The 23,366-nt window shown below is 46.5% G+C and overlaps 1 protein-coding gene across 2 annotated transcripts in view; it reads left to right on the top strand.

Annotated features, from left to right (window-relative positions):
• LOC137347064 (nuclear GTPase SLIP-GC-like) overlaps window positions 1-23,366 on the top strand; it is a 351,039-nt gene that overhangs the window by 77,576 nt on the left and 250,097 nt on the right. For both annotated transcript variants that reach the window (XM_068011077.1, XM_068011078.1), the window contains exons 6-7: window positions 1,601-1,823; window positions 21,129-21,362. In XM_068011077.1, the coding sequence (XP_067867178.1) occupies window positions 1,601-1,823; window positions 21,129-21,362 (457 nt within the window). The remainder of the gene's footprint in view (window positions 1-1,600; window positions 1,824-21,128; window positions 21,363-23,366) is intronic.

The raw sequence follows: 23,366 nt of genomic DNA, 5'->3' as shown, positions 1-23,366 counted from the left end.
TGCAACTCCTCAAATACTGAAGCAGTCCTTAACCACATGCAGCAAAACTTAGACAACATCCGGGCTTGGGCTGATAAGTGGCAAGTAACATTCATGCCACGCCAGGCAATGACTATCTCCAACAGGAGAGAATCTAACCATCTCCCCTTGACATTCAATGACATTACCATCGCTGAATCCCCCCACCATTGACATCCTGGGGATTACCATTGAACAGAAACTGAACTGGACCAGCCATATAAATGCTGTGGCTGCAAGAGCAGGTCAAAGGCTGGGAACTCTTGACTCCCCAAAGTCTGTCCACCATCTACAAAGCATAAATTAGGAGTGTGATGGAATACTTTCCACTTGCCTGGATGAATGCAACTCCAACAACACTTAAAAAGCTCAACACCAACCAGGAGAAAGCAGCCCAATTGATTGGCAACCCATCCACAACCTTGAACATTCACTCCCTCCACCACCAATGCACAGTGGCAGCAGTGTGTACCATCTACAAGATGCACTGCAGCAACTCACCAAGCCTCCTTTGACAGCACCTTCCAAACCCACAACCTCTACCATCGAAAAGGACAAGGGCAGGAGATGCATGGGAACACTACCACCTGCAAGTTCCCCTTCAAGCCGCACACCATCCTGACTTGGAACTATTTCACTGGTCCTTCACTGCCGCTGGGTCAAAAACCTTGAACTCCCTCACTAACAGCACTGTTGGTGTACCTACACCCCAAAGGTTCATGAAGGCAGCTCACCACCACCTTCTCAAGGGCAATTAGGGATAGGCAATAAATGCTGGCCTTCCCAGCAACATTCACAACCCATGAAAGAATTTTTAAAAAGCCCATTGCTGAACCTGCCTCCTAGATCTGTCTCCTTCACTCCTGAACCTGTCTTCCAAATCTGTTTCATCATTGCTGAACCTGTCTCCAAGAAGCTCAATTGGCTTTCAATCCAAACAGCTCTTCTCCATTGACCAGCTCTGTAAAGCCCATGACTATCCAATACCTCCATCTTGCTCCCATACTAGAAGAGCTCTTCCAGCTCCTCGAACACACTCCTGCATGGGATACAAAAAACTTCTTGTCTTTAGGCAGACTTATTTTCTGCTCTCTGTGTCTCTCTGCATTTCTTCTCTGTTTAGCAAATAGCATTCATTGCTGCTCTGAACTTTCCATTTGTCCCTGTAGATTCATCAGTCCACAGCACAATCTCTTTCCTGAATCTTCACTGTGTTGATTTCTGTTCATCTGCCCACTCAACTCAAAAAGATGGAACTATGCACCTGGCTCTGATGTTCCTTCCTTCTAAAGTCTTCCTCAAACCCAATCTCAGTGACAACTCAGCATGAATCCTGATTGATTGGACTTCTTTTTTCTGTTCCTTTCGACGTTTTCAGCTTTCTAGTGTCTGGCTTTGGTTTCCCAATTAAAATATTTTTAGCAGCCCTACCAGGCAGAATGTCTACACAATGTGACTGCCTTATTCAGAGCATCATTGGGATGTATCAGGATGACTGGGTTTCGTATAAATGCTAACAAAACTACCAACCGCATCTCCTTTGTGATTTCTGTATAATGCGAAAGATGATAATTTTTTTCAGAAAAAAGACCCAACAATTAAAGGAGAAATGTCTACTGGAGAACATTTGCATCGGGGTGTTTGGACAGACGGGTGCTGGGAAAAGTTCACTAGTGAACGCAGTTTTAGAGGAGGAGTCTTTGCTGCCTACATCAGCAATAGGAGCCTGCACATCAGCCATAATAAAAGTGCAATCTGACAGAGGACGCAAGTTTAAAGCAGAGATTGAATTCCTCACAGAGAAGGTAACTGCCATCGGAGGGCTTGGAATCCACAGGGCCCTACTCCTCCTTTCTGTTTAGCTTCTGTTACTTTTCAGACTGAAGTGTAATAATCACTGTCCAGTGATTCCCCTCTCCAACGCACAGAGTAGCTTTGGACTGAGAAAGCTTCGACACAGAGTGGCGCTGGACTGAGAATGGGATTGGGCATAGAGTGCGGTTGGAACATAGAACATTGAACAGTACAGCACAGTCCAGGCCCTTCGGCCCACGATGTTGTGCCTAACTTTTAACCTACTCTAAGATCTAAGTAACTACCTACCCTTCATTCTACTATCATCCATGTACCTATCCAAAAGTCGCTTAAATGTCCCTAATGTATCTGCTTCTACTACCACCGCTGGCTGTGCATTCCACGCACCCACCACTCTCTGTGTAAAGAACCTACCTCTGACATCTCCCCGAAACCTTCCTCCAATCACCTTAAAATTATGCCCCCTGGTGATAGCCCTTTCCACCCTGGGAAAAAGTCTCTGACTATCCACTCTATCTATGTATCTCATCATCTTGTACTCCTCTATCAAGTCACCTCTCATCCTTCTTCGCTCCAATGAGAAAAGCCCTAGCTCCCTCAATCTTTCTTCGTAGGACATGCCCTCCAGTCCAGGCAGCATCCTGGTAAATCTCCTCTGCACCCTCTCTAAAGCTTCCACATCCTTCCTATAATGAGGCGACCAGAACTGAACACAATATTCCAAGTGTGGTCGAACCAGGGCCTTATAGAGCTGCAGCATAACCTCGCGGCTCTTAAACTCAATCCCCCTGTTAATGAAAGCCAACACACCATACGCCTTCTTAACAACCCTATCAACTTGGGTGGCAACTTTGAGCGATCTATGGACATGGACCCCAAGATCCCTCTGTTCCTCCACACTACCAAGAATCCTGTCTTTAAGCCTGTATTCTGCATTCAAATTCGACCTTCCAAAATGGATCACTTCACACTTTTCCAGGTTGAACTCCATCTGCCACTTCTCAGCCCAGCTCTGCATCCTGTCAATGTCCCGTTGCAACCTACAACAGCCCTCCACACTATCCACAACTCCAGCAACCTTCGTGTCATCGGCAAACTTGCTAACCCAGCCTTCTACTTCCTCATCCAAGTCATTTATAAAAATCACAAAGAACAGAGGTCCCAGAACAGATCCTTGTGGAACACCACTGGTCACCGAGCTCCATGCTGAATACTTTCCATTTACTACCACCCTCTGACTTCTATGGGCCAGCCAATTTTGTATCCAGACAGCCAACTTTCCCTGTATCCCATGCCTCCTTACTTTCTGAATGAGCCTACCATGGGGAACCTTATCAAACGCCTTGCTAAAATCCATATACACCACATCCACTGCTCTTCCTTCATCAATGTGTTTTGTCACATCTTCAAAGAATTCAATAAGGCTTGTGAGGCATGACCTGCCCCTCACAAAGCCATGCTGACTGTCTCTAATCAAACCATGCTTTTCCAAATAATCATAAATCCTGTCTCTCAGAATCCTCTCCAATAATTTGCCCACTACCGACGTAAGACTGACTGGTCTATAATTCCCAGGGTTATCCCTATTCCCTTTCTTGAACAAGGGAACAACATTTGCCATCCTCCAATCATCTGGTACTACTCCAGTGGACAGTGAAGATGCAAAGATCATCGCCAAAGGCGCAGCAATCTCTTCCCTCGCTTCCCGTCATATCCTTGGGTATATCCCATCTGGCCCCGGGGACTTATCTGTCCTCATATCATTCAACATTTCCAGCACATCCTCCCTCTTACCCTCAACTTGTTCGAGCATATCAGCCTGTTCCACGCTGTCCTCACAAATGACCAGGTTCCTCTCACTAGTGAATACTGAAGCAAAGTATTCATTTAGGACCTCCCCTACCTCCTCCGACTCCAGGCACAAGTTCCCTCCACTATCCCTGATCGGCCCTACCCTCACTCTGGCCATCCTCTTGTTCCTCACATAAGTGTAGAACGCCTTAGGATTTTCCTTAATCCGACCCGCCAAGACTTTTTCATGTCCCCTTCTCGCTCTCCTAAGTCCATTCTTCAGTTCCTTCCTGGCTACCTTGTAACCCTCTAGAGCCCTGTCTGATCCTTGCTTCCTCAACCTTAAGTAAGCTTCCTTCTTCCTCTTGACTAGCTGTTCCACATCTCTTGTCATCCAAGGTTCCTTCACCCTACCATCCCTTCCCTGCCTCATCGGGACAAACCTATCCAGCAGTCGCAGCAAGTGCTCCCTAAACAACCTCCACATTTCTGTCATGCATGTCCCTGAGAACATCTGTTCCCAATTTATGCTCCCCAGTTCCTGCCTAATAGCATTGTAATTCCCCCTCCCCCAATTAAATATTTTCCCATCCCGCCTGCTCCTGTCCCTCTCCATGACTATAGTAAAGGTCAGGGAGTTGTGACCACTATCACCGAAATGCTCTCCCACCAAGAGATCTGCCACCTGTTCATTGCCAAGCACCAAGTCCAACATAGTCTCCCCTCTAGTCGGCCTATCTACATATTGAGTCAGGAAACCTTCCTGGACACACCTGACAAAAACTGCTCCATCCAAACTATTTGCACCAAGGAGGTTCCAATCAATAGTAGGGAAGTTGAAGTCACCCATGACAACAACCCTGTTATTTCTGCACCTTTCCAAAAATCTGCCTCCCAATCTGTTCCTCCATGTCTCTGCTGCTATTGGGGGGTCTATAGAAAACTCCCACACAAAGTGACTGCTCCTTTCCTGTTTCTGACTTCCACCCATAATGACTCAGTAGACAAACCCTCCTCGACGACCTCCCTTTCTGCAGCTGTGATACTATCCCTGATTAGCAATGCCACTCCCCCACCTCTTTTACCTCCCTCCCTATTCCTTTTGAAACATCTAAACTCCGGAACATCCAACATCCATTCCTGACCCTGTGATATCCATGTCTCCGTAATGGCCACAACATCGTAGCTCCAAGTACTGATCCATGCTCTAAGTTCCTCACCCTTATTCCTGACACTTCTTGCGTTAAAATAGACACACTTCAACCCATCATACTGGCTGCAACTTTGCCCTGTCAACTGTCTAACCTTCCTCACAGACTCTCTGCACTTTGTATCTGCCTGCTCAACAGCTACCCCATCCACTGATCCGTGGCTCCGGTTCCCATCCCCCTGCCAAACTAGTTTAAACCCTCCCGAAGAGCTCTAGCAAACCTCCCGCCCAGGATATTGGTGCCCCTCCAGTTCAGATGTAACCCGTCCTTCTTGTACAGGTCCCACCTTCCCCAGAAGGTATCCCAATGATCCACATATCTGAATCCCTCCCTCCTACACCAGTTCTGTAGCCACGTGTTCAGCTGCACTCCCTCCCTGTTTCTAGCCTTACTAGCACGTGGCACCGGTAACAATCCTGAGATTACTATCCTGCTCGTCCTGCCTTTCAGCTTCCAACCTAACTCCCTATATTTGCTTTTCATGTCCTCATCCCTTTTCCTAGCTGTGTCATTGGTACCGATATGTACCACGACCTCTGGCTGCTCCCCCTCCCCCTTAGGAATCCTATAGACTCGATCCGAGACATCCCTGACCCTGGCACCCGGGAGGCAACATACCATCCGGGAGTCTTAGACGGTGGGTTAGTAACATTCACGCTGCACAAGTGCCGGGCAATGACCATCTCCAACAAGAGAGAATCTAACCATCTCCTCTTGACATTCAACAGCATTACCATCGCTGAATCCCCAACCATCAGCATCCTGGGGATCACTATCGAACAGAAACATAACTGGACCAGCCATATAAATACTGTGGCTATAAGAACAGGTCAAAGGCTGGGAATTCTTTGGTGAGTAACTCACCTCCTGACTCCCAAAGCCTGTCCACTATCTACAAAGCACAAGTCAGGAGTGTGATGGAATACTCTCCACTTGCCTGGATGAGTGCAGCTCCAAAAACAGTCAAGCAGCCCACTTGATTGGCACCCCATCCACCACCTTAAACTTTCACTCCCTCCAGCACCGACATATGGCAGCAGTGTGTAACATATACAGCTCCTTCCAAACCCGTGACCTCTATCGCAGAGTCATCTACAACACAGAAGGAGGCCATTCAGTCCATTGAGTCCATGCCAGCTCTCCACGGAGCTCTGCAATCAGTCCCATTCCCCTGCTCAATCAATGTAGCCCTGCAAGTCTATTTCCTTCAAGTGGCCATCCAATTTCCTTTTGAAGTCATTGATTGTCTCTGCTTCCACCATCCTGTCGGCAGCGAGTTCCAGGTCATTATATAAAAATAAAAGCAAAATACTGCAGATGCTGGAAATCTGAAATAAAAACAAGAAATGCTGGAAATACTCAACAGGTCTAGCAGCGTCTGTGGAGAGAGAAGCCCACTGACTCCCACAGCTACCTCAACTACACTTCTTCACACCCTGCCTCCTATAAGGACTCCATTCCATTCTCCCAGTTTCTCCGTCTCCGACGCATCTGCTCTGATGATGCTACCTTCCATGACAGCGCTTCTGATATGTCTTCCTTTTTCCTCAAGCGAGGATTCCCACCCACTGTGGTTGACAGGGCCCTCAACCGTGTCCGGCCCATTTCCCGTACCTCTACCCTCACCCCTTCCCCTCCCTCCCAGAATTGCGAAAGGGTTCCCCTTGTCTTCACTTTCAACCCCACCAGCCTCCGTGGGGTTCCGCTCCCTCCGCGACTCCCTCGTCCACTCCTCCACCACCTCGTCCCCTTCCCACGACACCTTCCCCTGCAATCGTAGGAGGTGTAATACCTGCCCATTTACCTCCTCTCTCCTCACTATCCAAGGCCCCAAACACTCCTTCCAGGTGAAGCCGCGATTTACTTGTACTTCTTTCAATGTAGTATACTGTATTCACTGCTCACAATGTGGTCTCCTCTACATTGGGGGGACCCAACGCAGATTGGGTGACCACTTTGCGGAACACCTGCGCTCAGTCTGAAAGCATGACCCCGAGCTTCCAGTTGCTGGCCATTTCAACGCCCCCCCCACTACCCCCACCGCCCCCCCCCCCCCCCCCCCCCGCTCTCCTGCTCACATCTCTGTCCTGGGATTGCTGCAGTGTTCCAGTGAACATCAATGCAAGCACGAGGAATAGCATCTCATCTACCGATTAGATACGCTACAGCCTGCCGGACTGAACATTGAGTTCAATAATTTCAGAGCATAACGGGCCCCCCTTTTTATTTTTAGTTATTGTTTCTTTTTTATTTGTTCATTTTATTTTAGTTTGTTTAGTTTGTTTCTACTGTGCCTACCCACTGCTATTTTAATGGTTGTACTTTAGGCCAGGGCTGTTCATTTTACAGTCAATTCACACCCTCTCTGTACTAACGCTTTGTCTTTCACCACACCATTAACATACCGTTTGCCTTTGTTCCATGACCTTTTGGTCAGTTATTCTCTGTGACCTTGACTATCAACACCTCTTTTGTTATCTCTTGCCCCCACCCCGCTTTACTTGCTTAAAACCTTTTAAATTTCTAATATTTGTCAGTTCTGATGAAGGGTCACTGACCTGAGTTGTTAACTCTGCTTCTTTCTCCACAGATGCTGCCAGACCTGCTGAGTATTTACAGCATTTCTTGTTTTTAATTCATTATGTAAAAATGTTCTTCCTCATATTCCCCCTGCAGCTTTTGCCCATAACTTTCAATCTGTTTCCACTAGTCCTTGTTCCATTAGTTAATGGGAACAGTTTTCTTTGTCTAACTTATCTAGGACTGTCATAAACTTGTACACTTCTATTAAATCTCCACTCAATTTCCTTTGTTCTCAGGAGAATAACCCCAGCTTTTCCAACCTAACCTTGAAACTAAAATCCGTGGAACCATTCTCGTCAATCTCCTCTGCACCTTCTCAAGGACCCTCACATCCTTCCAGTTGGAAGATGCAATACTCCAGTTGGGCCTGACCACAGATTTATAAAGGTTCAGCACAGCTTTGCTGTTTTTGTACTCAATACCGCTATTTATGAAGCCCAAGATACCATACGCTTTACGAACCACACTCTCAATATGTCCTGCTACCTTGAAAGATCAATGCATTTGGATCTCCAGGTCCCTCTGTTCCTGCACACTCTTTAGAACTGTGCCTTTAAGTATATATTGCCTCTCCCTGTTCCTTTTCCTCACCTCACTATTATCAGTATTAAATTCCATATTCTACCTGTCTTCTTATTCTGCTAGCCTATCTCTCCTATTGCAGGCAGTTCATATCATCCTCACTGTTTGCCATACCTCCAAGTTTGGTGTCATCAGCAAGTTTTGAAATTCTACTCTGTATTCTCTCATCTAGAAGGACATTGGCAGAAATCACATGGGAACACCACCATTTGCAAGTTCCCCTCCAAGCCATACACCATCCTTACTGGGAAATATATCACTGTTCCTTCACTGTCACTGGGACAAAATCCTGGAACTCACTCCCGAACAACACTATGGGTAGACCGACACCACTTGGATTGCAGCGGTTCAAGAAGGCAGCTCTTCACCACTTCTCAAGGGCAATTAGGGATGGACAACAAATACTGGCCTTTCCAGTGACACTCGCATCCAATGAATGAATAAAAAAAAAGTAGGGTTGGACACAGAGTGGGGATGGACACCGTGGGGTCAGACACAGCGTGAGGTTGGACTGTTAGCAATGTGAATTTAGAATTAAAGACAGTCCTGTCTTTGTGTCAAAAATGAGTTCAATACACAGTCACACACAAGGTTATTAAGTGTGAAATGAACAGACATCGTTTGTTGGAGTCATCTTGGTCATAGAGTCATTGAGTCGTACAGCATAGAAACAGGCCCTTCGGCCCGCCGCGTCCATTCCGACCATCATGCCGATCTATACTAATCCCACCTGCCTGCATTAATTCCATATCCCTCTAGGCCTTGCTCATTCTAGTACCTGTCCAGATGTCTCTTAAATGTTGCTACTGTTCCTGCCTCCACCACCTCCTCTGGCAACTCATTCTAGATACCCACTATTCTTTGTGTGAAAAATTTACTCCTTTGATCCCCTTTAAACCTCCTCCCTCTCACCTTAAATCTATGCCCTCTAGCTTTAGTCACCCCTACCAAGGGAAACAGACTCTGGCTATCTACCCTATCTATGCCTCTCATAATTTTATATACCTCTATCATGTCCCCTCTCAGCCTCCTTTGCTCCAGGGAAAACAGACCCAGCCTATCCAATCTCTCTTTATAACTCAAGCCCTCCAAACCAGGGAACATCCTTGTGAATCTTTTCTGCACCCTCTCTAGCTTAATCACATCTTTCCTGTAGTGCGGCGACCAGAACTGCATACAGTACTCCAAATGCGGCCTAACCAACATTATGTACAACTGTAACATGACATCCCAACTCTTGTACTCACTGCCTCGGCCAATGAAGGCAAGCATGCCATACGCCTTCTTCACCACCCTGTCTACCTGTGTTGCCACTTTCAGGGAACTATGTACATGCACCCCAAGGTCTCTATGCTAAAGAACACTCCCCAGGGCCCTGCCATTCACTGTATATGTCCTGCCCTGGTTTAACCCCAAAATGCATCACTTCACACTTGTCTGCATTAAATTCCATTTGCCACTCCCTTGCCCACTTTCCCAGTTGATCTATATCCTGTTGTAACCTTACACAACCTTCATCACTATCCGCTATACCACCAATTTTGGTGCCATCTGCAAACTTACTAATCATGCCCCTTACATATACATCCAAGTCATTAATATATATGACAAACAACAGAGGGCCCAGCACCGATCCCTGCAGCACACCACTGGTCACCGGCCTCCAATCTGAAAAACAACCCTCCACTACCACCCTCTGCCTCCTATCACCAAGCCAATTTTGTATCCAATTAGCTAGCTCACGCCGGATCCCATGTGTTCGAACCTTCTGGACCAGCCTACCATGCGGGACCTTGTCAAAGGCCTTGCTAAAGTCCAAGTAGACAACGTCCATTGCCCTGCCCTCGTCAATCCTCTTGGTCACCTCCTCGAAAAACTCAATCAAATTCGTGAGACATGATTTCCCACGCACAAAGCTCTGCTGACTATCCCTAATCAGACCTTGCCTTTTCAGATGCATATCCTGTCTCAGAATACCTTCCAATAAATTTCCCACCACTGATGTAAGGCTCACCGGCCTGTAGTCCCCTGGTTTATCCCTGCTGCCCTTCTTAAATAGAGGCACAACATTAGCTATCCTCCAGTCTTCCGGTACCTCACCCATGGCTAACGATGATACAAAAATCTCTGCCAGGGCCCCAGCAATCTCCTCCCTTGCTTCCCATAGCATCCTAGGATACACCTGGTCAGGCCCTGGGGATTTATCCACCTTAATGTCCTTCAATACCTCCAACACCTCCTCCTTTGTAATATTGATATGCTCCAGGATATTGGTGTTCCCTCCCTTGAACTCACTAGCTTCCATGACCTTCTCCACGGTAAATACGGACAAGAAATATTCATTTAAGACCTCGCCCATTTCCCTAGCTACCCTTTTACTCTTAATATACTTCTAGAATCTTTTAGGATTCTCCTTTATCTTATCTGCCAGGGAAATCTCATGGCCCCATTTCTCCCTCTTAATTTCCTTCTTAAGTGTAGTCCTGCATCCCCTATACTCCGAGGGACTCGCTCAATCCCAGCTGCCTATACCTGACATATGCCTCTTTCTTTGTCCTGACCAGACCCTCAATATCCCTCGTCAACCAAGGTTCCCTAAACTTGCCAGCCTTGCCCTTCAACCTAACAGGAACATGCCGGCCCTGAACTCTTCCTATCTCACTTTTCAAAGCCTCCCACTTGCCAGACGTCCCTTTACCTGTAAACAGCCTCTCCCATCCAACTTTTGAGAGTTCCTGTCTGATGCCATCGAAATTAGCCTTCTCCCAATTTAGGACTTCAACCTGAGGACCAGTCCTATCCTTTTCCATAACTATCTTGAAGCTAATATAGTTATGGTCATTGGTCCCAAAGTGCTCCCCCACTGACATATCAACCACCTGCCCATCCTCATTTCCTATGAGGAGGTCGGGTGTAGCCCCTTCTCTAGTAGGGCCATCCACATATTGCTCAGAAAACTATCCTGGACACACTTAACAAATTCTTCCCCATCTGATCCCTTCGCCCAAAGGCAGTCCCAGTCAATATTAGGGAAGTTAAAATCACCTACTATTACAACCCTATTATTCCTACACCTATCTGTGATTTCCCTACATATATGCTCCTCCACTTCCCTCTGACTATTGGGGGGCCTATATTATAACCCCTTTCTTATTTCTAAGTTATCCCCATATGGCCTCGCTGGACATTCCCCCCGGGATATCCTCCCTAAGTACTGCTGTGATGTTCTCCCTAATCAATAGTGCAACTCCCCCTCCTCTCTTACCTCCACCTCTGTCACGCTGGAAGGATCGGTACCCCGGAACATTGAGCTTCCTGTCCTGCCCATCCCTCAACCACGTTTCGGTAATAGCTATAATATCACAATCCCATGTACCAATCCATGCTCTGTGTTCATCTGCCTTACCTGTGAGGTTTCTTGCATTAAAGTAAATGCAGTTTAGCCTACCAGACCTTCCACACTCCCTGTCCTGCTCCTGCCCGGCCTGCCTACTGGACTTGCTTTAACCTCTACATTTGCCTCAACTATCTCATCTGAGAGACTCCTACTTTGGATCCCACAGCCCTGCAGGACTAGTTTAAACCTTCCCAAGTCGTACGAGCAAACCTCCCCGTAAGGATATTGGTCCCCCTTCAGTTTAGATGCAACCCGTCCTTCTTATACAGGTCACCTCTGCACCAGAAGAGATCCCAATGATCCAAGTAGCTGAAGCCCTCCTGCCTACACCAGCTCTTCAGCCACGCATTCATTTGCCTAATCCTCCTATTCCTACCCTCACTAACATGTGGCACAGGGAGTAATCCTGAGATTACGACCCTAGACGTCCTGCTTTTTAACCTTCTGCCTAACTCGCTGTATTCACTTTGCAGGACCTCATCTCTCTTCCTGTCTATGTCGTTAGTACCAATATGGACCATGACCTCTGGCTGTTCACCCTCCCCTTTCAGAATGTCCTGCAGCCACTCCGCGACATCCTTGATCCTAGCACCAGGGAGGCAACATACCATCCTGGAGTCTCGTTTGTGGCCACAGAAACGCCTATCTGCACCCCTTACGATAGAATCCCCTATCACTATAGTTCTTCCAACCCTTTTCCTCCCCTGCTGTGCAGCAGAGCCCTCCATGGTGCCACGAACTTGGCTGTTGCTGCTTTCGCCTGGGAGGTCATCCCCCCACAACAGTATCCAAAGCAGTATATCTGTTTGAGAGGGGGATGGCCACAGGGGACTCCTGCACTACCTGCCTACGCCTACTACTCCGTCTGGTGGTCACCCATCCCTTTTCTGCCTGTGCAGCCATTACCTGCGGTGTGACCACCTCACTAAATGTGCTATCCATGACTTCCTCAGCATCGCGGATGCTCCACAGTGAATCCTCCCACAGCTCCAGCTCCGTAATGCGGGTCGCCAGTAGCTGCAGATAGATACACTTCCTGCACACATGGTCGTCAGGGACACTGGAAGCATCCCTGATTTCCCACATAGCGCAGAAGGAGCATATCACGGGGCTGAGCTCTCCTGCCATGACTTACCCTTAGGTTAATTAGTTACTCCTGAAATTAAAACCCAGGAGATGGCCTACAGGAGCGGGCACCGGCGCTGGAACGAGAACGCCTTTGCCAGTCGCATGGTGACGCTAATCATACAGGCGGTGAGGAAGGGAAAAATCTGGCAGTCGTCTGCTCAGGTGCCCGAGATGGAGACTGTGGGGAAGGAGTGCTCAGATTCCGCAGAGCGGGCAGACAAAATCAAGGTGAAATGGCAGAAAGCCAAATTTCATTTTGATAAAACTGCCGAAATATTGCCAGATTTGAGCATCAGAGAGCTGGTGCAAACCTTCAACACGCTCAACAAGAGTCAGCCCAAGTGGCAACTAGGGAACTGGATAGAGCAGTTGTCACCCCGATCGTATGTGGTGGAAGTGAAGGACCAGAGATACCGTAACAACCGCAGACACATACAGACAACTGGAGAAGCTGTTCCTCACGACAGGCGGCGATTCAGGAAGATGAGAACTCACCATCTGCACAGACCACAGAACAACCATCATCCCCAGAGGTCCACTGCACCCCAACAACGGAAATGGAACAACAGTTACCGCGGCAACAAGTGACAAGGAAAGGGCACTCGCTGGAGAAGGAAAATCAACCAGAGGAACAGCCAACGACAATGCACCTGCACACCACGAAGAGACCGGGTGATTTAATGACTATGTCTCCAATACATATGCAGAGACAGACAAGAATGAGAAACTACTAATGCATAAGAACAGTTAGAAACATAGAAAAATAGGAGCAGGAGTAGGCCGTTCGGCCCTTCGGGCCTGCTCTGCCATTCAAAAAAGATCATGGCTGATCGTCTAATTCAGTACCCTGTTCCCGCTTTCTCCCCATATCCCTTGATCCCTTCGGCATTAAGAAATAGATCTATCTCCTTGAATATTTTTAATGACTTGGCCTCCACTGCCTTCTGCAGTAGAGAATTCCACAGGTTCACCACCCTCTGAGTGAAGATATTTCTCCTCATCTTGATTCTAAATGGCATACCCCATATCCTGAGACTGTGACTCCTGGTTCTGGACTCCCCAGCCATCGGGAACATCCTCCCTGCATCTAGGCCTGTCTAGTCCTGTGAGAGCCCCTCTCATTCTTCTAAACTCCAGTGAATATAGGCCTAGTTGACCCAATCTCTCTTCATACATCAATCCTGCCATCCCAGGAATCAGCCGAATAAATCTTCATTGCACTCTCTCCATGGCAAGAACATCCTTCCTCATAAGGAGACCAAAACTGATCACAATACTCCAGATATGGTCTCACTATGGCCCTGTATAACTGCAGTAAGACATCCTTGCTCTTGTACTCAAATCCTCTTGCAATGAAGGCCAACATACCATTCACCTTCCGAACTGCTTGCTGCACATGAATGCTTGCTTTCAGCGACTGGTGAGCAAGGACACTCAGGTCTCGTTGCACCTCCCCCTTTCCCAATCTTTCACCATTCAGATAATAATCTGCCTTTCTGTTTTTACAACCAAAGCGGATAACCTCACATTTATGCACATTATACTGCATCTGCCATGCATTTGCCCACTCATCCAACTTGTCCAACTCACATTGGAGCCTCTTTGCACAGCTCACTTTTCTCCCCAGCTTCGTGTCATCTGCAAACTTGAAAATGTTACATTTAGTTCCCTCACCCAAGTCATTAATATATGTTGTGAATAGCTGGGGCCCAATCACTGATCCCTGCGGTACCCCACTAGTCACTGCCTGCAACCCGGAAAAAGACCCATTTATTCCTGATCTCTGTTTCCTGTCTGTCAACCAATTCTCAATCCATGCCAGTATATTACCCCCATTCCCATGTGCTTTAATTTTGCACACTAACCTCTTGTGTAGGACCTTATCAAAAGTCTTCTGAAAATCCAAATACACCACATCCACTGTTTCTCCCTCATCTATTCTACTAGTTACATCCTCAAAAAACTCCAGTAGATTTGTTAAGCATGATTTCCCTTTCGTAAACCCATGCTAACTTTGCCCAATCCCGTTTATGCTTTCCAGGTGTTCTGCTATCACATTCTTTATAATAGACTCTAGCATTTTCCCCACAACTGATGTAAGGCCAACTGGTCTATAATTCCTTGTTTTTTCTCTCCCTCCTTTTTTAAATAGTGGGGTTACATTTGCCACCTTCCAATCTGTAGGAACTGCTCCAGAGTCTATAGAATTTTGGAAGATGACCACCAATGCATCCACTATTTACAGGGCCACTTCCTTTAGTACTCTGGGATGTAGATTATCAGGTCCTGGGGATTTGTCAGCCTTTAACCCCATTAATTTCCCGAGCACTATTTTTTTACTAGTACTGATTTCCTTCAGTTCCTCCCTCTCATTAGACTCTTGGTTCCCTAACATTTCTGGGAGGTTATTTGTGTCCTCGTTTGTGAAGACAGAACCAAAGTATGTGTTTAATTGTTCTGCCATTTCTTTGTTCCCCATTATAAATTCCCCTGTTTCTGACTGTAAGGGACCTACATTTGTCTTCACTAATCTTTTTCTCTTCACATATTTATAGAAGCTTTTACAGTCAGTTTTTATGTTCCCCACAAGTTTACTCTCATACTCTATTTTTCCCTGCTTAATCATCCTCTTTGTCTTGCTTTGCTGAATTCTAAACTGCTCCCAATCCTCAGACTTGCTGCTTTTTCTGGACATTTTTGGATCTAATACTATTCCTAATTTCCTTTGTAAGTCATGGTCAAGCCACCTTTCCACTTATATTTTTGCACCAGACAGGAATGAATAATTGTTTTAATTATTTCTTTAAAATACTTTCTTTAAATATTATCCATTGCCTATCCACCGTCAACCCTTTTAGTAAAGTTCCCCAATCTACCATAGCCAACTCGCGCCTCATCCCTTTGTAGTTTCCTATATTTAGATTCAGGACCGCAGTTTTGGATTCAACTACTTCACTCTTCATCTTCATGAAGAATTCTATCATGTTATGGTTGCTCCTCCCCAAGGACCCCGCACAACACGATTGTTAATTAATCCTTTCTCATTGCACAATACCCGGTCTAGGATAGCCTGTTCTCTAGTTGGTTCCTCAACGTATTGGTCTAAAAAACCATCACGTACACACTCCAGGAAATCCTCCTCCACAGTATTATTGCTAATTTGGTTTGACCAATCTATATGTAGATGAACGTCACCCATGATTACAGTTGTACCTTTATTGCATGCATCTCTAATTTCCTGTTTAATACCATCCCTTACATCTCCACTACTGTTTGGGGGTTGACAGATAACCCTCACCAACGTTTTCTGCCCCTTGGTGTTTCTTAGCTCCACCCATACAGATTCCACATCAGGATTCTCTGAGCTAATATCCTTCCTCACTATTGTATTGATTTCCTCTTTTACTAACAATGCTACCCCATCTCCTTTCCCTTTTTTCCTGCCCTTCCTAACTATTGAATACCCCTGGCTGTTCAGTTCCCATCCTTGGTCACCCTGTAGCCATGTCTCTGTAATAGCAACTATATCATAACCGTTTATATCTATTTGCGTTGTTAATTCATCTACCTTAATGCGAATGCTCCACACATTAAGACACAATGCCTAGACTTGTCTTTTTAATATTGTTAGTCATCTTAGCTTTATTTTGCACTAAGGCCCTATTTGCTTCTCGCCCTTGTTTGCTCTGCCTTCCACTTTTGCTTCTTAATTTTCTGTCCTTAATTTCTAGCCTTGTTTTCCCCTTCTCAGTCTCCCTGCTCTGATTTCCATCTCCCTGCCATTCTAGTTTAAACCCTTCCCGACAGCATGAGCAACCACCCCCCCTCCCCCCCAAGGAAATTGGTCCCGGTCCTGCCCAGATGCAACCTGTCCAGCTTGTACTGGTTCCACCTTCCCCAGAACTGGTCCCAATGTTCCAGGAATCTGAATCCCTCTTCCCCTACACCATTTCTCCAGCCACGTATTCATCTAATATACCCCTCTACTCCTGCTCTCACTAGCACATGGCACTGGTAGTAATTCTGAGATTACTACCTTTGAGGTCCCACTTTTTAATTTACGTCCTAACTCTCTATATTCAGCTTGTAGGACCTCATCACTTTTTTTACCTATGTCATTGGTACTGATATGTACAACGACAGCTGTCTGCTCGCTGTACCCCTCAGAATGCCCTGCAGCCGCTCAGACATCCTTGACCCCAGCACCAGGGAGGCAACATACCATCCTGGAGTCTCTTTTGCGGCCGCAGAAATGCCTGTCTGTTCCCCTTAGGATTCAATCCCATACCTCTACAGCCCTACCACTCTTCTTCCTTCCCTCCTGTGCAGCAGAGCCATCCATAGTGCCATGAACTTGGCTCCTGCTGCTTTCCCCTGAGCCATCTCCCCCAACAATATCCAAAGTGGTGTATCTGTTAGAGAGGGGAATCGCCACAGGGCACTCCTACACTACCTGCCTTCCTCTACTATGCCTGGTGGTCACCCATTCCCTTTCTGCCTTTGCAGCATTTGCCTGCGGTGTGACCACCTTGCTAAACGTGCTATCCACAATGATCTCAGCATCGCAGATGCTCCACAGTGAATCCACCCGCAGCTCCAGCTCCATAATGCGGGTAGCCAGTAGCTGCAGATGGATACACGTCCTGCACACATGGTCGTCATGGATACTGGAAGCATTCCTGATTTCACACACAGCACAGGAGGAGCATATCATGGGGCTGAGCTCTCCTGCCATGACTTACCATTAGATTACTTAGTTACTCCCTTTAATTAAAAAATACTTATTACGCTAGGGGCCTTGATCTACTCCAAACACTACCCACTACAATCCAAAGTCCTAACCTTTACTTTTGAAGCTAATGCAGTGGTATAAATAGTAGAAAAAGTAGAGAAACTCACCTGAACCTGCTTACCAATCAGCTGCTTCCCTGCGCCCGCGTCACTTTTTGAAACCTGACGCCACTTGGAATTTTGCCGTCTGGGTCCTCCTCTCTCCCGCTCTTTTATGGCCACTGCCAACGGTCTCTGGGTCCTCCTCTCCCGCTGTTTTATGGCCGCTGCCGTTGGTCTTTGGGTCCTCCTCTCTCCCGCTGTTTTATAGCCGCTGCCGCCATTATGTGTGCTTAGTGGGTAACGTGGGCAACTCACAGTGTCAATGATGATGGATGCAATTTTTTTTTGTTTTATTTTGTATGAAAAGGGGGATGTTTAGTATAGAAATCCAGTACTATACCAATATGCCTCCTGGCTTGCCGTAGTCATGTGACCTCTACCATGAGGTACTCTGACTGGGGCAGCCATTACAGTCCGTTTCATTAAAGACAGAGTCCACACCAGACTGGTGTCCTGTGAGCTCGTAACAGTAACTGTCAGCCTTTATTGAAATTTGAAGATTTAACTACAAAACTTGGTATAAATTAAACCAGCTCTTGATTTCTAACAATTGAGTGGTTTAGATAAGGTGGGGTTGGACAGAGCTTGGTTCCATATTCCTGTTTGATATTTGAATGTTGTTACGACCGAGATGGGAGGAGTGCACTGTTTTCTAGTTCCACTACTCCACAGGTCACAAAAGATATTTAAATGTTTACCCAGTTACTGATACGGTAATCATAGACTCTACTCTTTATCTCAAAATAAAATACACCAACCAGGTTTCTTTAATATCAAAATTATCAGTTTATTATAAAATAAGACATAACCAGTAATTAAGGAAAGCAGTAACACAGAGTGAAATATGAAAGTTCCCTTTTACCTTAGCCCCTCATTCACATACACACACACACATACACACACTGGTTAACCGAAAAATAGAGATTTGCTCTTCAGAGCTCTGTTACAAAAAAAAGGCAAAAAAGAATACTTTGGCCAAATACTCGCCAGTTCTTGAAGAAAAAAGAGAAATATGGAAAGATGTCAGTTGTCTCCTTTTGGTTCGGCAGACCAAATAAGTGTTGACGGCTGTCTCTGGGGATCTTCCTAGAACAGTCCTTTTCCGGCGACATTGAGGATCAGTTTGGCAGGCTTTCCAGGGGTTTTTGGCAGGCCTTTCAGTCAGATGCAGCATCAATTTCTCTATTTCTTAAACTCACTTCTAAGAGCTTCTCAAAGAGATGGAAAAGACTGAGCTTGGGTTTTGTCCTTGGCAGGTTGATTTAAAAAACCTTTCAAAACACTCCACACCCCAACTGACAGTCCAAAGTGAAAACAAAACAATATCTCAAGCTTCAAGCCTCCTGACTCCTATCTTGATCTGTTACTTCACTGTAAACATCTCCTCCAAATTTATTTGAAGACAGGTGACTTCCTATCTAGACTCTATCTTTTCTCCGCTTGTCCAGTCTCTTCCCACCTACATCCGTGACTCTTCTGATGCCCTACGTCATTTTGACAATTTCCAGTTTCCTGGTCCCAACCGCCTCCTCTTCACTATGGACGTCCAATCGCTCTACACCTCCATCCCCCACCAGGATGGTTTGAGGGCTCTCCGCTTCTTCCTGGAACAGAGGCCCAACCAGTCCCCATCCACCACCATCCTCCTCCGCCTGGCTGAACTTGTTCTCACATTGAACAACTTCTCCTTCAACTCCACGCACTTCCTTCAAGTAAAAGGTGTCGCTATGGGTACCCGCATGGGTCCTAGTTATGCCTGTCTTTTTGTGGGATATGTCGAGCATTCTTTGTTCCAGTCCTACTCAGGCCCCCTCCCTCTTTTTCCGGTACATTGATGACTGTATCGGTGCCGTTTCCTGCTCCCGCCCCGAACTAGAAAACTTTATCAACTTTGCTTCCAATTTCCACCCTTCTCTCACCTTTACATGGTCCATCTCTGATACTTCCCTTCCCTTCCTCGACTTCTCTGTCTCCATCTCTGGGGATAGGATGTCTACCAATATCCACTATAAGCCCACCGACTCCCACAGCTACCTCGACTACACTTCTTCACACCCTACCTCCATTCCATTCTCCCAGTTTCTCCGTCTCCGACGCATCTGCTCTGATGATGCTACCTTCCATGACGGTGCTTCTGATATGACCTTTTTCCTCAACCGAGGATTTCCCCCCACTGTGGTTGGCAGGGCCCTCAACCGTGTCCGACCCATTCCCCGCACCTCTACCCTCACCCCTTCCCCTCCCTCCCAGAACCGTGACAGGGTTCCCCTTGTCCTCACTTTTCATCCCACCAGCCTCCATATCCAAAGGATCATCCTCCGCCATTTTAGCCACCTCCAGCGTGATGCCACCACCAGTCGCATCTTCCCCTCCCTTCCCCTGTCAGCATTCCGAAGGGATCGTTCCCTCCGCGACACCCTGGTCCACTCCTCCATTGCCCCCACCACCTCGTCCCCGTCCCAGGGCACCTTCCCCTGCAATCGCAGGAGGTGTAATACCTGCCCATTTACCTCCTCTCTCCTCACTATCCCAGGCCCCAAACACTCCTTTCAGGTGAAGCAGCGATTTACTTGTACTTCTTTCAATGTAGTATACTGTATTCGCTGCTCACAGTGTGGTCTCCTCTACATTGGGGAGACCAAGCGCAGACTGGGTGACCGCTTTGCGGAACATCTCCGCTCAGTCCGCAAGCATGACCCCGAGCTTCCGGTTGCTTGCCATTTCAACACTCCCCCCTGCTCTCATGCTCACATCTCTGTCCTGGGATTGCTGCAGTGTTCCAGTGAACATCAACGCAAGCTCGGGGAACAGCATCTCATCTACCGATTAGGCACACTTCAGCCTGCCGGACTGAACATTGAGTTCAATAATTTCAGAGCATGACAGCCCCCCATTTTACTTTCATTTTTAGTTATTTTTTCTTCCTTTTTTTTTACATTCTTTTTTTACATTTTTTACAATTTTTTTTTGCATTTATTTCATTTCATCTTAGTTTGTTCAGTTTGCTTACCCACTGTTTTTTTCAGGTTGTTTTTCAGGTTTGCACTTGCTGCTGTTCAATATTCAGTGTATTTACACCTAATCTGTACTAATGCTTTGTCTTTCAACACACCATTAACATATTGTTTGCCTTTGCTCCGTGACCTTTTGGTCAGCTGTGTGGCCTGGTCCAATCTGCACCTTCTCCTTTGTTATCTCTTGCCCCACCCCCACGTCACTTGCTTATAATCTGTGACTTTTCTAATATTTGTCAGTTCCGAAGAAGGGTCACTGACCCAAAACGTTAACTCTGCTTCTCTTTCCACAGATGCTGCCAGACCTGCTGAGTGATTCCAGCATTTCTTGTTTTTGTTTCAGACTTCCAGTAAATGTTGTTTTCAAACAAGACCTCTCAGTGCCCTTTCAATGACCCCAGTGAAACAAACATCCATGGAATCCTTTTCAGTTTTCCCAAATAAAACAATGTCTGTAATTATAAAATACATGAATCCTCAAAAAAATACTTGACAAAAAATCTAGAAGCACTGTCATAACCATGTTCTGAGTGGCCTGTGAAGGTGCAGGCATTTTTCTGGTGCTGATTGCCATGTTTGTCCTGTCTCGCAGGACATTGGTTTTGATGTGATGTAATTGCGTTACATTTTGTAGGTGAAGATTAACTGAAATTCAGCCCAGAAATCTTTCTGAAATAAAAGTGATTCTTATTGCAGGAATGGAATGAAGAACTGAAAGTTCTGGTTGAGCTGTGTGAGGAGAATCGTGATGATGATGATGATGGTGATGATGAAGAAGATGAAGAATCAAAGGACGTTGAAATGGCAAAGCAAAAACTGATAATGATGTATGGAGATTGTGGTCCACTGAAGAGCTATGAGGAACTAGTAAAAATGAACATTTATCAAGATGTCCCAAAAAACAGCAGGAAAGTTTTATCGGAGGAAAATGTGAGTACTTAATTGAGCTGTGGAGTTCAAAAGGGAACTGGACGAGTTCCAGAACTTAGACTTATTAGAGTTATTACAGCACAGAAGGCAGCCATGCAAGTCCATGCAGGCTCCCTGTAGAGTAATCCTGTAAGTTCCAGTCCCCCTCTATCACCATAGCCCTCAAGATTATTTCCCTCAAGTGCATCTCCAATTTCCTTTTGATCGTCACCACTTCCACCACCCTCACAGGCAGTGAGTTCCAGGTCATCACCATTCATTGCATAAAAAATGTTCTTCCTCACATTCCCCCAGCATCTCTAGCCTAAAATCTTAAATCTGTGTCCCCATGTCCTTGTACCATCAGGTAATGGGAACAGCTTTTCTTTGTCTACTTTATCTATACCTGTCATAATCTTGTACACCTTTTTCAAATCTCCCCTTAATCTCCTTTGCTCCAGGGAGAACAACCCCAGCTTCACCAACCTAACCTTGTAACTAAAATCCCTCATCCCTGGAACCATTCTGGTAAATCTCCTCTGCATCCTCTCAAGGACCCTCACCTCCTTCCTGAAATGTGTAGGCTGTAGTTGTAGGCTAACCTGAGCTTTATTTATCTTCAGCATAACTTCCTGCTTATGTACTCAATACCTCTATATATGAAGCCAGTAAAATTATCTTCACTGCTGTCCTGCTCTTATTTTTTGAACAGGATAAAAACTCATTTGGTCTGTTTAGAATTCACTAAACTATGCAGGTAATTCAAACAATCCCAGCTTCAATCACACAGCAGGGAATTCTTTTCTTCTTTGGCCTCCTTATCTTGAGAGACAATGGATAAGCGCCTGGAGGTGGTCAGTGGTGTGTGGAGCAGCGCCTGGTGTGGCTATAAAGGCCAATTCTAGAGTGACAGACTCTTCTACAGGTGCTGCAGAAAAATTTGTTTGTCGGGGCTGTTACACAGTTGGCTCTCCCCTTGCGCCTCTGTCTTTTTTCCTGCCAACTACTAAGTCTCTCCGACTTGCCACACTTTAGCCCCGCCTTTATGGCTGTCCGCCAGCTCTGGCGATCGCTGGCAACTGACTCCCACAACTTGTGATCAATGTCACAGGATTTCATGTCGCGTTTGCAGACGTCTTTAAAGCGGAGACATGGACGGCCGGTAGGTCTGATACCAGTGGCGAGCTCGCTGTACAATGTGTCTTTGGGGATCCTGCCATCTTCCATGTGGCTCACATGGCCAAGCCATCTCAAGCGCCGCTGACTCAGTAGTGTGTATAAGCTGGGGATGTTGGCTGCCTCGAGGACTTCTGTGTTGGAGATATGGTCCTGCCACCTGATGCCAAGTATTCTCCGGAGGCAGCGAAGATGGAATGAACTGAGACGTCGCTCTTGGCTGACGTACGTTGTCCAGGCCTCGCTGCCATAGAGCAAGGTACTGAGGACACAGGCTTGATACACTCGGACTTTTGTGTTCCGTGTCAGTGCGCCATTTTCCCACACTCTCTTGGCCAGTCTGGACATAGCAGTGGAAGCCTTTCCCATGCGCTTGTTGATTTATGCATCTAGAGTAAGGTTACTGGTGATAGTTGAGCCTAGGTAGGTGAACTCTTGAACCACTTCCAGAGCGTGGTCGCCAGTATTGATGGATGGAGCATTTCTGACATCCTGCCCCATGATGTTCGTTTTCTTGAGGCTGATGGTTAGGCCAAATTCATTGCAGACAGCCGCAAACCTGTCGATGAGACTCTGCAGACACTCTTCAGTGTGAGATGTTAAAGCAGCATCGTCAGCAAAGAGGAGTTCCCTGATGAGGACTTTCCGTACTTTGGACTTCGCTCTTAGAGGGGCAAGGTTGAACAACCTGCCCTCTGATCTTGTGTGGAGGAAAATTCCTTCTTTTGAGGACTTGAACGCATGTGAAAGCAGTAGGGAGAAGAAAATCCCAAAAAGTGTGGGTGCGAGAACACAGCCCTGTTTCACGCCACTCAGGATAGGAAAGGGGTCTGATGAGGAGCCACCATG

Source organism: Heterodontus francisci, chromosome 31, assembly GCF_036365525.1.
Source record: "Heterodontus francisci isolate sHetFra1 chromosome 31, sHetFra1.hap1, whole genome shotgun sequence".
Taxonomy (NCBI): domain Eukaryota; kingdom Metazoa; phylum Chordata; class Chondrichthyes; order Heterodontiformes; family Heterodontidae; genus Heterodontus; species Heterodontus francisci.
This window is presented reverse-complemented; position numbering and strand designations above follow the sequence as displayed.